Source organism: Jaculus jaculus, chromosome 15 (genome assembly GCF_020740685.1).
Source record: "Jaculus jaculus isolate mJacJac1 chromosome 15, mJacJac1.mat.Y.cur, whole genome shotgun sequence".
Classification (NCBI taxonomy): domain Eukaryota; kingdom Metazoa; phylum Chordata; class Mammalia; order Rodentia; family Dipodidae; genus Jaculus; species Jaculus jaculus.
This window is the reverse complement of record NC_059116.1, coordinates 61,870,474-61,885,926: the sequence shown is the minus strand read 5'-3', so window position 1 is coordinate 61,885,926 and position 15,453 is coordinate 61,870,474. Positions and strand designations below refer to the sequence as shown.

Here is a 15,453-nt window from a genome sequence, read left to right as displayed (position 1 = left end):
CCACTGTGGGAGATAATACAGTTCTGGCATTGGGGTTTTACGGTTATGCTTTCTCCACCACCAACAGGGCACTTCTACCCAGACAAATACTACCCTATCTCAGTATCTTTTAACTAACTAGGAGGAATGTTTCTGTGGTAGTGATTAATGCTGTCATTAGTTTTGTGAATTCCCCCTCTAACTGTCCTTTACCCCAGTGCTCCCCAACACTCTTCTACCTCCTGTATTCTGTCTTTCAACTTGCCTTCTCTCATCCTTTCCTGCTGTCCCTCTCTTCTAACCTCATTCTAGTTCCTTGCTTATTGTATATAGTTTATAAAGACACCAAGCAATTCCATGTTAGGAGCTACATGTGAGAGAGAATATGTGGTATTTATCTTTCTGAGCCTGTGTAACCTTGCACAGTATAAATTTTTTCCAAGTCCTAGAAATTTCAGCATTTCGCTGTTCTGAGTAGAATTCCATTGTGAGTATGCACTGCATCTTCATTATCCATTAATCAGGTGATGGCATCTGAGCTGATTCCAATTCCTACCTTTGTGAACACAGCAGTGCCAAATATCGTTGTGCAGGTATCTCTGTAGTAGGGTCTTTGGGCTATATGCCCATAGTGGTGTAGCTAGATAAGATGCTAGAGCTATTTGCAGGTGTATTTATTTATTTTTGGTTTTTTGAGGTAGGGTCTCACTTTAGCCCAGGCTGACCTGGAATTCACTCTGTAGTCTCAGGATGGCCTTGAACTCATAACGACCCTCCTACCTCTGCCTCCTGAGTGCTGGGATTAAAGGTGAGCGCTACTGCTGTGAGCATCCTGACCAGCAGGATAAGAACGACCAGCAAACAAAGATCCTTCTCGATCACACTTTATTGGAGAGCCTCTTGGTTAACAGAAAAGTTGATGGCGAGGGGCCGGGGCGCAGGAGTGTAGCTGCTTTTATAGGGTGTAATACTACTAGACACCTACGGATTGGCCGCCACCTGCTCCCCCATCACCCATGGCCACGGGATAGGCCCAGGATGCATTACATCATGTGCACACTCAGCATCAAGCAAGACTGTCGCCAGGATATGACCAAGTAGGGGGTTGTTCGTCACCACTCTCAGCAGGAAGTCAGCGCCATCTTGTAATGGCGTCTGTAGCCGCTCCCTGCACGCTACCATGCCTGGCATCAGATGTAGTTATTTATTTATGAATAAGAGGGAGAGAGAGAGAGAGAAAGGGGGGGGATTGAAAGAGAATGGGCATGCCAGGGCCTCCAGCCTCTGTAAAAGAACTCCTGATGCATGTACCACCTTGTGCATCTGGCTTATGTGGGTTCTGTGGAATTGAACCTGGGTCCTTAGGCTTTGCAGGCAAGCACTTTAAGCACTAAACCAACTCCCCAGCCCTATTTTCAGATTTTTGAGGGTCCTCTGTACTTTTTAATAGTGGCTGTACAAGTTTGCACTCTCACCCACAGTGGATAAAGGTTCCCATTTCTCCACACCCCCACCAGCATTTGTTGAGTTTTTGATGATTGCCATTCGGATTGGAAGTAAAGTTTATAACTTTGCTGAAAAGATGCCAAATTTTTGTATTTTCCATTTAAAGATAGACAAGTCAGGCTGGGGAGATTGCTCAGTGGTTAAACGTGCTTGCTTGCAAAGCTTGCCTGCCTGGATTCAAGTCTCCAGTGCCCATGCATAGCCAGATGCACCATGTGGCACAGGTGTATGGAATTTGTAGTGGCAAGAGGCCCTGGCATTCCCAGACTGTTTCTCTCTTGCAAGTAAATAAAAAAATTAAAACATATACACATGTTATTTAAATTTCCAAAAAAACCTAGTTTTTTGGTAGCTTCTTTTTGGATCCCTAACATTTCCCACAGTCCAGATTCAGGGCTTCTGTAGTGATCTAATCACTGTTTCAAAATGTTCTAAATTCGTGCTGTACTTCTGAAAAAGCAACAAAACAGAAAGTTTGTTAGTCAATACTATGCTTAATAAATGACCTTGTAACATTGTTTTAAGAAGCAATTCCACTGGTTTTGAAATCATTAGACACCTTTTAACTGAAAATTAGATTTTGTTTTCTAGCAAGAAGACCTTCTTCTGACCATGGTAGCTAAGGCTGGTCACCCAGGTTATATTGCAACTCCTTCAGTACTATTTCTCTGGATTCCTAAAGGAAGGCTTCCAGAACTTTCTCCATCCTGGCCTCAATGAGGTTCCACCTTAGACTTCTCTCTCATTTTCTTCTAGTTCTGTGTAAACTATTTTTTTGAAGCTTTCCAAGTGTTGGGGAAGAGTCTAAGCCCCGAATCTACGGAACGCGGTAGCTAAGTTTTAGCCCTTAACAAAGGCTTCTCCTTTCTGCCCCTGCAGCGTGGAAGCGGTCTGCTAAGAGCTGCCTCTGCTGCTTCCCGGGGAACGTGGGTCCACTGGGGCCAGAAGGGAAGTGGGGTCCTCGCCCAGCGCCGCAGCAGGCGCACCATCGGCTGGACGCTGCCCGCGTCCTGCCCTCCTGGGTGCCCTGTCCCTCCTCCCTGCACGTGTGCCTCTGCCGTCTGAGCCCGGTCCTCTCAGAGGTTAGCTTACGAAGCAAAGCTGTATCTTTGAATTCCTGTTTGCTAACCATCCTCGTGACAGGATATTTCTCTCTTGGACAGTATTCATAAATTCAGGGGTCCCTTAAAGGGACAGTTTCCTCTGCCCTTCTTTTCAGCCGGGCAGCTCCCACGACCTTGGACTAAGTGGAGGGGCAGCCCAGACAAGGCTGCCCTCGTTCTTGTGCCCCGTCCTCCTTTTCCAACCGCCCGTGGGCCATGAGGCTGCCCCTACTTCTGGCTCTTCTCTCTGTCATTCCAGTTGGGGCGCAGCTATCAGGTAAGTCTGTCCTGAAGTTAGGGGCTTTCGTGGAGGGAAGGGTCTGCGACACACCTTTCTCTCTGGGGGAAATGCTGAGTCCTGCCGGGGCTGGAACAGAGGAAGACACTGTCCTCACGGCTGGGGCTGAGGGGGGGCAGGCAAGGTGGCCTTGGCGGCGGGGTCAGGTACTGGCAGACCCAAGCACCTGCTTCCTTCCCCGGCTTTGCTGAGGTCGCAGAGCTTACAGCTCATCTTTGCAGTGGTTTTCTATTTTGTGTTCCACTCATTCTAGTTTTGAATGCACACTGTGCCTGCATCTGGAAATCTGCAGCTGCTGTCCCGTCGTCCCAGGTCCAAAGGGTGATGGTTAGAACTCGCCCCTGAGAGGGACTCCGATTGCCTACTCATGCACCATGCTGGCCGTTCATAATTCTTCTTTCTAGACAGTTCATCTTCATCTGTATTCTTAATTGTTCAAACTGTCTCCTAAGTGGGGTTGTTCAGTTTTACACCGATGGCTCTTTGTCTGCACATGGGTGATAGCTCATTAGGAACACATTTGCAGCTTTATTCAACCTGACTTTCTGTTTCTCTGGCCCTGATCTGCATAAGCCTCAGAATGGGAGTGCCTGGGGGATTTTCTATTGCCAGATTTATTTTGAGAGGAGAGACAACGTTGATATTTTGGTTCCTCATCTCCCTTCATGTCCCTCAAACCCACTAATGCCCACCGGACACAGGCAGTACCTGTCCTCTTATCTCTGCCCTGTAGAAAGTCTCCTAGGGGCATATTTGAAAGAAAAGGCCCATGAGAGCTAAGTTGCCCTCACGTCCTTTGCACCCCGCTTTTGTCATTGACTAGTTGTGTGACCTTGAGCTGGTGATAAGGTTTTGTGCTTTCGCTTCTGGGTCCATAAAATGAGGACAGTAATGTTTTATGGCTAGCAAATTGATGTGATTCAGTGAGCATTATGTATGTTTAGAACAGAATGTGGCCAATGGTAGGTGCTTCAGAGTTTAGCTATTAAAGCAGTGACACCTCCTTTTTGTAATATAATTCCCTATCCAGAAAAAAGTTCTGCAAGCATTTAAAGAAGTTCCCCAAGAGAGAATGGTGGAAGAAGATCCCTGGAGCCCACAAAGATAGTTTAACTATAGTCCTGGCTAGACAATATTTCTCTCACAATTAATCATGGGAGCTGGAGGAGGGGCTGCTTAACCCAGACTGTAGGATTGCCATCTAAGGGAAGTATTATCACACTCTAATTCTTCTTCCAAACTTGTGTGAGATAGCTAGAATCTTCCTCATGGCTCCAAAAGTAAAAACTCACACCAGAGGCGGTTGAAGGCTTGAGCTGTTTCAAGCAGAGTGTTTTACTGAAGAGAACTAAACCCTTTCACTGAAGGTCTTTAGACATAGCCTGGTCAGACTGGATGTCACAACAAATGCAATTACATAGAACATAACTGCAGTGAAAGAAAAAGCAAAAAGAATCAGGTGACAGTTTGCTAACATAGTTTATTCAATTGAATATATCCAAACATTACCATTTGCCACTTAACCAATCTAAGTATGATTGGGATATTTTCACATTCGACAGCGAAACAAAGCCTTCAAAGTCTGGCCTGGCTCTGTACTCACGGCAGATCTCTCATCACCCCCTTCTCTTTCCATGTCCAGTGGTCAGTCACATGGGCTGCTCACTCCCACTTGGGTAACACAGCCTCTGTTTTTTGTTTTTTTTAAAACTGACTCAATGCTTTTGAGCAAAACGTAGTCCTTAAATTTCTTAGGAATTTGTCTCTTCTTGAGACAGCAGGATGTCTTCCTCTGATTAATGTCTTCCTCCTCGTGGCACAGATACTGGGAGATAGAGGCTGGGACCTAAGGATCTCTTTTTTAATTTTTTTTTTTGTTTAATTTTCTTTATTTGAGAGCAACACACAGAGAGAGAAAGAGGCAGATATAGAGAGAGAATGGGCGCGCCAGGGCCCCCAGCCACTGCAAACTGAACTCCAGATGCATGCGCTGCCTTGTGCATCTGGCTAATGTGGGTCCTGGGGAATCGAGCCTCGAACCTGAGTCCTCAGGCTTCACAGGCAAGCGCTTAACCACTAAGCCATCTCTCCAGCCCACTAAGGATCTCTTTCAAGAGTACAAACGCAACAGAAAATGGGGACATGGCAACATTTCCAGAAATTTTGTATTACTCAAAGTCTGTGATTTTTCTTTTGCCTTTTCTTGGCCCAAATAGCCCATGTTCCAAGGGAGTTTGGGTAAAAGCAGGACACTTCTTTAGTTAAAGGGACTGAGATCTTAGCGCCCACTTCTCTGCTCTCTTGTCAGGGGTGTCTCCCTACCACTTGATGGTTTGTTATTTTTTCAATTCAGAACATTTTCTTCCACCTCCAAGGCAGCATCCCACACTGGAAGCATTCATCCCCACCATGAGCTGAGGACAGCAGATGGACGAGTTGCTTCCTGGGACTCTGGGGAGGTTGACAGGGAAGCCACTTCCCTTCTTGTCCTTCTTGCTGTCGTCTTTTAGCTGGCTGATCATGTTAATTACTCTGTGAAATCACACTGGAGACTCTGTGAGGAGTGGTTGTACATTGAACGTGGACGAAGCAAAGCAATTTAATTTGGAAAGTGATGTGTTTGCCTCATAGGCAATAACTGAACAACTGGATCATAGAAGAAAAAACATAAAACACTGATTTGATTTATGGCATTTACTGATTTTTTTCCCCATAGTTTAAATATCCCCAGCATGGTTCATTTCAAACTACCAACCTGACCATGTGAGCATAGATGGGAAGAGGAGCCAGCTATTGGGTCTGCTGTCACCACAGGGTAGCATGACAACTTTTCAGGCTCTCAGGAGTCAACAGAATACGGTGTGTGGTGGGAAGTACAGGGCATGGGCTAATTATGAAAAGGAGAGGAAGTCTTGGTTTGGAGAGAAGCCTTAGGATCAGGGGTCATTAAAGCAAGAGGGAACTTGGAAATGCTGTGTTTTGTTACCATTGCTTTACAGATAAGCCAAGTGGTACAGGAGGCACATGTTCAGAAGGTGACTATTTAGCAGGTAGAGGCAGACCTGTGAGGTCACTGTCAGCTTTTCATCTTCCAGCTTTTTGATTTCTTGCAGTAATATAAGACCATGTAAATGTGAGTTAGCTCAGCCCTGCTTCATCGTGGGTGGGAAGCAATCAGACTGCGATGCCGACACTGAAGCCATGCTAAGGTGTACAATTCTGATATGCATCTAATTTCAGTTTTGTTGTCTAAATTCTAGGAAAGAATCCTCCTAATTGTCAGGCTTTTATTATAGGGTCAGTCTTCACAATTACTTGTGCAAACTTTGATATCAATACAGACTCATCTCCTGCTACATTTACTTCTTTTTTGGCTTGTTTGTATATTCTGTGTGGTATGGTGTGTGTGTGTGTGTGTGTGTGTGTGTGTGTGTGTGTTTGTGGGTATGCACATGTATGTGCACACTGACACATGTGTCCTGCACGTACATGTGTGGAGGCCAGAGAACATCAGGTATACTCCTTCATTGCTCACTTACATGTTTTCTTGAGACAGATCTCTCACTGAACCTGGAGTTGATGATTTTGATTATATTGGCTGAACAAAAAGCCTCAAAAATTCTCTAATTTCTTCTCACCCACAGGACTGGCATTATAGGTGTGTGTGCCATGAAGGTCTGTTTATCTGAGTGCTGGAGAATCTAATCTGGGGGAGAATCGGGCCCTCTCAGGCTCATGTTTGTACAGCAAGCACTCTTACCTGCTAAGACATCCTTAGTCCACCATGTTAGTCCTCAGGCTTATTTATTTATTTATTTTAAAATCTCAACTCTTTTTAAATTTATTCGTTTACTTGCATGTGTGTGTTGGGAGGGATAGTGGTGTACCAAGGTCTCTTGCTGCTGCAAATGAATACCTATCTGGCTTTTTGTGGGTTGCTGGGAAACTGAACCCAGACCAGCAGGCTTTGCAAGCAATCACCTCTAACCACTAAGAAATTTCTCTAGCCCTCCTATATTTTTGTTTACTTTTATGGAATTTTTCAAAGCTTTCACAGGGTCTGTATTTGGAAGCCTGTTTTCACATATACCTTGGAACAACTAACTACGTTAGATTGCTATTACTTAAGTACATTTTTTTTTGGTTTACTCTACAATTATTGCACACAAATAGTAGGACAGACATATAAGCTCAGGGGCTCATAGTTGCACATTAAATAGAAAGAAAATTATAACAGAAAGGTCCTCTGTTCCTTTTGTTACATGAAAAAAAAAAACAAAAAAAAACAGGCTTTGGAGAGGAAAAGGTTTCAGAATCTGTGATTTTGTGAGAGCCAGCTCTTGGTCTTAGTTTTCTGACTGTGAGGTTAAAAAATAGACACAGCTTACCAACTCGTATTTGCTAGTCAGGAAAGAGTTAAATGTGGTTTGAACCTCAACAAAGAGGGGCCAAGGGAAGGGGGCAGGTAATGGATGAACCTAATAATGGTACCAAATTGACTGTATTCGCTGAGTACAAAACTAATTAATAAAAAAATAAAAATAAATGTGGTTTGAAACAGTGCATTAAAAGATAGACTTACGGGCTGGAGGTGGAGCTCAGTGGGTGAAGGTGCTTTCTTGCAGGGCCTGATGGCCTGGGTTCGATTACCCAGTGCCCACGTGGGGCTGGATGCAGGGTGGAGCTTGCATCGGGAATTCCTGTTCAGTGGCAGGGGTCCCTGGTGCGTCTTTGCTCATTCCCTCCCAAAAATAAATGTGTCAAATACATAAACAAAAAAATGAAAGTATTTTAAAATATGGATGTAGATCTTGCTTGGATCAACTGGTTTTAGGTATTTCATTTTAATAGGGAAAATGTTTTTCAGGTGTTTACTATAGGAAAAGTGACACTGAGAGCTCTGTTCACACTACATCACTTGAAAGTTCACAATGACTCTATCAGAGCACAAATTATCTCCATTCAGATGAGATTCACGCTGCAATGGTTAGTTTAGCTAAAGAAATACAGCCAGTAAGTGGCAGAATCAGGTTTTGATTGCAGACACTGGCCCTCACGACATCCCTGTGAGCAACCCCCTACCTGCCTACTCAGGCTAGAAACTCAGAGGTGTCGTTTCCTGTACTTTTGTATCCTTCTGGCTTCTTTTCTAGGCTGCTACCTCATCTTTTGTTGTCTCTGGGTTTTCATCCTATTCTGAGCTATTTCACACAGTGCTCAAGCCTGGCTCCTCTGACTTCCTGATAAGGATAGCAAATATGTATCCATCCATCTCTGCATCCCTGACGGATCTGAGCCTTGTTTAGATTATTCCATTTAATTATTACAGCAAGGAAAAGGTCTTGTGCTTCCCACTTATCTGACTGATGGTAGCCCAGAGTACTACTGAAACTTATCCAAGGTTACACAGCCGGTGGGATCTTATCACCTGGCAATGCGATGAGACACTAAAGCTCTGATTCTGCCCAGGCTGACCACATTCAGCAGATGAGTTTGGCAGTCAGTGTGTGTCATGTAGAAGGGCAGTGAAGAACGAGCTTTGCATCTGCAGGGTTTGTTCTCAGTCTGGCCCAGAGGCTGGCACTGGGAAGTGGATGACATAGGAAGGCGAGGAGAGGGGAGGGAGACAAGAGCTGGAGGAGTGGGTGCAGACCAGGAGACACAAGAGATCAATGTGTGTGTGGGGGGAACCTTCCAGCCAGATGAAAGAACCTGACCAGAGAAGGTGTTGACCTTCTACTTCTGGGGAGGTGAGGGGATGTTGGAAGTTTCATGGCCTCCTTTTTTCTCCTTGAGGTTAGGATCCAGTTTGATTTCATATTGATTCCTCCCCAAATGGCCACATGCAGTAACAAATTTGTAAGTTCAGTGACTATTTGGTGAAGGAATGAAAGACCGGGAGGAAAGTAAAGAAATTCTTTTATTTTCCTTCACTTTGTTTTTCAAGCAAGGGTCTCACTGTAGACCAGGTTGGTCTGGAATTTACTATTAAGTTTCAGGCTGGCCTCGTGAGTGCTGGAATTACAGGTGGGCCACTAGGCCTGGCTGTTTTCCTTTACTCTTGACCAACGTTGCCAAGCCCAATCCTCTGCTTGTTCGCCATCTGCCCATGGCATTTCTTTTGTATATACAAGGGACATGCTAATAATTCCCATTTAATTTCAGGGTTTTTTTATGAGAGAGAGAGAGAGAGAGAGAGAGCAAGAGGGAGAATTGGTGTCCCAGGTCCTTCAGCCACTGCAGTTGAACTCCAGACACTTGTACTACTTTGTGCACATGAGTGACCTTGTGGGTCTGGATTACATGGGTTCTGGGGAGTTGAACCTAGGACCTTAGGTTCTGCAGGCAAGTGCCTTAACAGCTAAGCCACCTCTCCAGCCCAGTTACAGGTTTTATTTTTTGTGGAGGAAATTATAGGTTTTAAATTCATTTACTACAGTAAATGGACTGAGTGTTTCTTTTTTAAATTATTATTATTATTTTTTTTTGAGAGTGAGACCCTACCTTGAAAAACAAAAACCAAAAAAATAATTTTTTTTTTTTTTTTTGGTTTTTGTCAGGCTGACCTGGAGTACACTATGTAGTCTCACCATGGCCTTGAACTCATGGCAATCCTCCTACCTCTGTCTCCCAAGTTCTGGGATTAAAGGCGTGTGCCACCATGGCTGGCTAAATTAATTTGATTTATTTATTAGCATGTGTGTGGAGGGGCGTGACAGGGTCTCTTGCCTCTGCAAACAAATGACTGTCCAGCTCTACATGAGTGGTTGAGGATGTGAACCCCAGGCTGACAGGTTTTTGCAGGCAGGAACATTTAACCAGTGAGTAATTTCCCCAGCCCCACACAGTATTTCTTAAGCTTGGATTCTTTGAAAACGTGACTTCTGACAGTCATACTCTGATTTGAGTGCAAGAAACTTTATTAGGACGTGACCCTGAAAAGTGTTGGCAAGACGAATGAGAAAGACAGACAAGAAGAGGCACATATGTTTTCAAGCTAGTGAGCAATGTCAGGAACCCAGGTTTGCTGGTAGGCTCTGGAGCATGGTGTGGAATATGACCCCGCTTTCATCCCCCCAAGGTTCAAGGCTTTGGGAGTGTCCATTGACTCCCATGAGTCACTAGGGAAGGGCTACTTACAAGGGACATTACTTCTCTGACCCATCCAATGTGTCAGAAAATGTCCACAGGCCAAAAGTTGTCCTGCTGGCATTCGGGGGTGGAGTCACCGTACACGGAAAGGGAGAAAGAAAAGGTTCTGGCAGTATCCAGTACAGATTCCCTGCCCTGCTCCCTCCTATTCAACTTCCCTGTCTTCCAGAATTTATTACTTTTTGTGTGTATTTAGTATCAGTATTTTACTGATTGATAATGGAGAAAATCTAAAAGATATTAAGACGTATAGCATTATCAGGGACTGGGAGAAGGCTCAGTAAGTAAAGAGCTTGCCACACAAGCATAAGGATCTGAGGGGGGATCCTGAGCACCTGTGAAAAGTCAGGCCTGGGGACATGTGCCTGTAATCCCAGCACTAGGGCACTAGGCAGGGGCGGGGGGCAGGGGAGTGGCAGAGAGAATTCCTAGGGTCTGCTGGCTAGCTTGTCTACCTGAATTGTTGATAGGGTTTAGTGAGAGATGCTGGCACAGGGGATGTTCGACAAGTATCTACTGGAAAGTAGCTATGAGCTCAGAAAGCTGAAGTAAAGCTGAAGGGAGGATCTGTCTGAATTTACGCATTTCTGACATATAAGCATTATTTAAAACATTCCTTATGAAATGCGATTGCAGAGAAATGAGTATGGTTATCCATGTGTCCCCATTTGTTTAGCTTTGCAATATTTCTGCTACAACAATGTTATTTGTATAGACAAAAATGGAATATTAATGAATATGTTACCTAAGTGTGTTTGAGAGTGACAACAAAGTCTAGGTTTTAAGCAGACTTCTGGAGGAAGAAGTGTGGCATTAAAAAAAATCAGATACCTTTCACAGAAGCAGTAAGTGGCATGCTGACATGCTGGGAGAATATTGCATGGGCCTGTACCATGCAACAATTTCATGTTTTCTTGTCTGACAAAGGCAATGTCAAGCTTGCACTGCTTCCGAGAGTGGAGAAGGGAAGCATCACTGTGCGCATTGACAGAGCAGCTTTTCAAGCATGCTTTCAGTCCGGATCCATGCTTACATGTTGGTCTTGGGGTTAAATAAACTTGCAGAGAAAACACTAATTGTATTTGTATTTATTATTTTAAAGAAATATTTCTATTTATTTACTTATTTGCAAGGAGGGAGTAAGATAGACAGAGAGAGTCGCAGGGTCTCTTCTACTGTGCCACTTTGTGCATCTGGATTTACATGTGTACTGGGAACTTAAAACCAGACCAGCTGCTGACTCATCTCTCTAGCCCTGGAAAAGACTAATTTTAAAAGGACCCACAAACGTGATTCTGTTACTAAAAGAAAATGATTTGAATAAAGATGCTACAGATTTAATGCATGCCTTTCATTCATTTGACTCATATTTGTAGAGTGGTTATTTATAGTTTTTGAGGAGAGATAACAATATTGAGTCAAAAAGATCAGGTCCCCCTTCTCATGGAGTTTATACTTCAGTAGAAAGAAACATGCAAGCAAGTAAGCAAGGTGTAGTGACACATGGATGCAATCCCACCACTGGGAGACGGAGGAGACGAGACTAAGACCAGCACCAAGCACATCCAGTGTGCGAGGCCTCCCTGTCTCAAAAAGAAAAGAAAAGAAAAGCAACCAAAGTCAAACAAAATACAACCAAAGATACCCCAATAAAAAAAAAAACTCAAAACTGGGCTAGAGAAATGGCCTAGTAGTTAAGGTGCTTGCCTGCAAAGCCAAAGGACTCATGTAAGCCAAATCTACAAGGTGGTGCATGCATTTGGAATTTGTTGGTAGCAGCTGATGGCCCTGGTACATCCTTGATCTCTCTCTCTCTCTCAAATAAAATAAAAACCCCCAAACCCCAAACCCGTAACTAAACACATGTAAGGAGTCTACTTTAACATGGCTACGGCTATTACATAGAAAACGGCGGAGCAAAATGAGTAGCATGATGAGCTCTCTCAGTACTGGACATGAGATGGCCGCACAAAGCTCCTACAACGACAAGGAGAGCAGTGTGTGAGGATCAAATAGTCCAGGCTGCTGCAAGCTGGTGACTGAGGGGTGAGGGGTCAGGTGCTGGACCGTGCCATCCGCATTGAGCCAGATGTTCTCTTCTTGAGTTCACTTGTTCCAGTTTTGAAGGGTTTCTACAGTTGTGGAACAAACTTCAGTTAGAAACAGTTTCCTCTCAACCTGAAACCACTCTGTAAAGGTAGAAAAGAAGGATAAACTTTTTCCAGTATGCATTAAGTTAGAATGAGAGGCACAGCATGGTAACCCAAGTGAGAGTTGGTGAAAATAGATGGAAATCTCCCTTCTTTATGACTCAGTGCATTTGGCCATCATAAGGGGTCATTTTTGCAATGTGGAGTCAGGAGCTGAGTCAAGTCCATATCCTCAAAGGAAATTGGGACATTATTTTCCTGATGACTCCATTTCAAAGAAAGCTAAGGTAGAAGATCGTGTGGCTTAATGACACTGCTGACAGTTAACGTGGAGAGAAGAGCACGGATTAGGAAATTCATGTTAGTCAGGGTTCTGCAGAAAAGCAGAATTCGGGCTGGAGAGATGGCTTAGTGGTTAAGCACTTGCCTGTGAAGCCTAAGGACCCGAGTTCAAGGCTCCATTCCCCAGGACCCACGTTAGCCAGATGCACAAGGGGGTGCACGCATCTGGAGTTCATTTGCAGTGGCTGGAAGCCCTGGCGTGCCCATTCTCTCTCTCTCTCTCTCTCTCTCTCTTTCTCTGCCTTTCTCTGTCCGTCTGTCGCTCTCAAATAAATAAATAAAAATAAACAAAATTAAAAAAAAAGAAAGAAAAGAAGAATTCATGGAAGGGGGAGAGAAAGAGTAGGGAGACAAGGCAAGAGAAGACAAAAGGAAGGGAGGAGAGGAGAGGAAGAGAAACACATTGGCTTAAAACTGTAGAGGCTAGTAAACCCAAAAGCAGCGAAGATAGGCTGCAAATTCAGGAAAGAATTGATAGTACATCTCAAGTCTGTGCTATTTTTATGTAACCATAACAAAATATCTAAGAAAATCAACTTACAGTGACAAAATATGTATCTTGACTCACAACTTGGTGTGTGTGGGGCTCAGCCCGTACTCTGCTAGTTCTGCTGTTTTGGACCAGTAGTAAATATACACACCATGGTGGGAATACCAGAGAAACAACCACTTACCTATAGTCCAGGAAGTAAAGCGAGGGGAGAAGCGGGCTGGAGACCCACCGGAGACCTCTTTGAGCTCAAAGTCCCAGTGAACCATGACTTTCCCACAAGATCCCACCTGCTCAGGAACCCACCATGTTCCCCAATCACCTCCTTGAGGACAGAGTTTTAACACATGGGCCTGTGGGGGATGTGGAGTCCAAGGCAGCCTGCAGCCAGAACTGCCTGCCAGGAAATTTCCTTTTCTTCCTGAGCTTGTTTCTCTAAGACTTTCAACTGATTGGATGAGGCTCACGCACCCTGTGGATGGTTATCTGGTTCATTCAGTCTGTCAGTTTAAATGAGGATCTCGTCCTTAGATAAGATTTGTGGCAATAGCCAAGCTGCTGTTGGACCAAGAATGTACCTGTCATGATGCCCTCACCCTACATGACACATAAAGTGGTCAGTTGGTAGCAGTAATAGACAATGCTATTATTGTGGAAAATGAGGGAATGTTGAGAAACTAGGACCTTATTTTAGGCTTGAGAATCTGTGTGGACAATGGTGTCATTGATAAGTAAGATTGGATGTTTGTTCATTAACACTGCTGTGTTTACAGTACAATTAAGATGAAGTGCAGGTGAGGTTCAGGAACATAATGAGTGGAGGAGGTGGCTGAGTAAAAGCACTGGGGGTGCAAGCACGACAGCCTGGGGGAGCTCGACCCCCACGTGGCCATCCAGGCACGGCAGTGCACGCCTGTAATCACAGTCCTGTGGGACACAGAGACTGGAGAAGCACTGGGGCTCGCGGGCTGGCCCCTCTGAAAGGAAAGGGCATGTCCACGTCCAGGAAAGACTTGGTCTCAAGGAGACAAAATGGAAAAGCGAGAGATAAGGACAGCAAACCTCCTCTAGCCTCTGCAGGCCTGTGCATGTGGTGTGTATATCTACACACACACACAAGATGAACACACACACACACACACATCAAAAAAATCAAGAAAGAGAGAATGAGGGGGTGGGGAGGGGGAGAGACTTAGGCACATAAAAGTAAAAAAAAAGGAAGAATATGTTGTCTCATGAGAAGGATAATTATTAAATTATTGCATTTATTTAGGGAAATATAGAACCAAAGGAAGAAAGATGAATCCATTCATGTGGCCTGAGAACCCAAGTGGTGTGCCTAAAAAAAAACAACAACAGAGAGCACATAAAGTACAAAGAGCTCCTACCATGGGGAGAAAGAGCCCATGTAGGAAGTAGGGGTTACGGAGTTCCCCCTAGAGAGAAGAAAGAAGGGCTAGGGGGTACTCCTTAGAGAGGAGAAAGTAGGGTTGGGGGTTCTCCCTACAGAGAAGAAAGTAGGGGCTAGGGCTCCAGCTGGGCTGAGCCAAGGAGAAACCTACCCGAAGCTGGACGTTCTCCTGTGGTCAGGCAACCCAGAGAGAGCTTGCCCTCCCCTTGTAAGTGTGTTTATGACCTTATGGTGGTGGGCCCTGCCTTCTGGCTTAGGTGAGCCAGAAGCACAGCGGTTGGTCTGGGCGAGGGGCTGTCTCTGGAACAGGCCAGCCATGAGGCCATGTTCTGGGGTCCAAGCTTGACTAATGTCAGGATTCTAGAAAAAGACCTCCTTCCAGGGCTGAGGCTCAGGTATGGAAAAATAAGTCTACAGAACTAAGAACGAGATAAGAAGTCAGATCATCTTTTGATCTCCAGCAAGAGCAGACTTTCTTGCCTTTTTACTTTCAGGGGTCACCCAGTCCCCAAATCCCAGTCTTGTGCAGGGAGGAGACTGCAGAATTGCTTGGAACTGCAGGTCACCCAGATTGATATATATTCATATATACATATATTTGTGTATGTATAGGTATGTATGTGCATATATGTATTATGTGTATATGTATATATATTACTATCATATACATATACACACGTGAATATCTATCAAGAGATAAAATGAAGATCAAATGATTTAAAGTAAAGTTGAACATGGGTAGGAGAGATGGCTCAATGGCTAAGGTGCTTGTGCCTGGAAAACCTAACAACCTGAGTTTCATTCCCCAGTACCTGTGTAAAGCCAGCCGTCCTGGTGCGCCCATTCTCTCTATCTCTCCGTCTTTCTTCTCTTGCAAATACATTTTTAAAAATATGTAAAGTTGAGCACTCTAGTGTTATCATTAAAATAATTATATATGTTTTACCTAACCTACCTCAAAGAGGATGGTAACATATCACACTTCAAAATCCTATTCTAGACCCTACATATGTTCAGTTCCA

General features: G+C 44.4%; 1 protein-coding gene across 1 annotated transcript in view; it reads left to right on the top strand.

The window, feature by feature from the left end:
• The first annotated feature begins 2,566 nt into the window (after nucleotides 1–2,566).
• The window catches only part of Mrc1 (mannose receptor C-type 1), a 94,518-nt gene continuing 81,631 nt past the window's right edge, over nucleotides 2,567–15,453 (top strand). Inside the window, exon 1 of the mRNA XM_045135012.1 lies at nucleotides 2,567–2,865. Coding sequence (XP_044990947.1) covers nucleotides 2,805–2,865 — 61 coding nt within the window. The 5' untranslated portion in view covers nucleotides 2,567–2,804. The remainder of the gene's footprint in view (nucleotides 2,866–15,453) is intronic.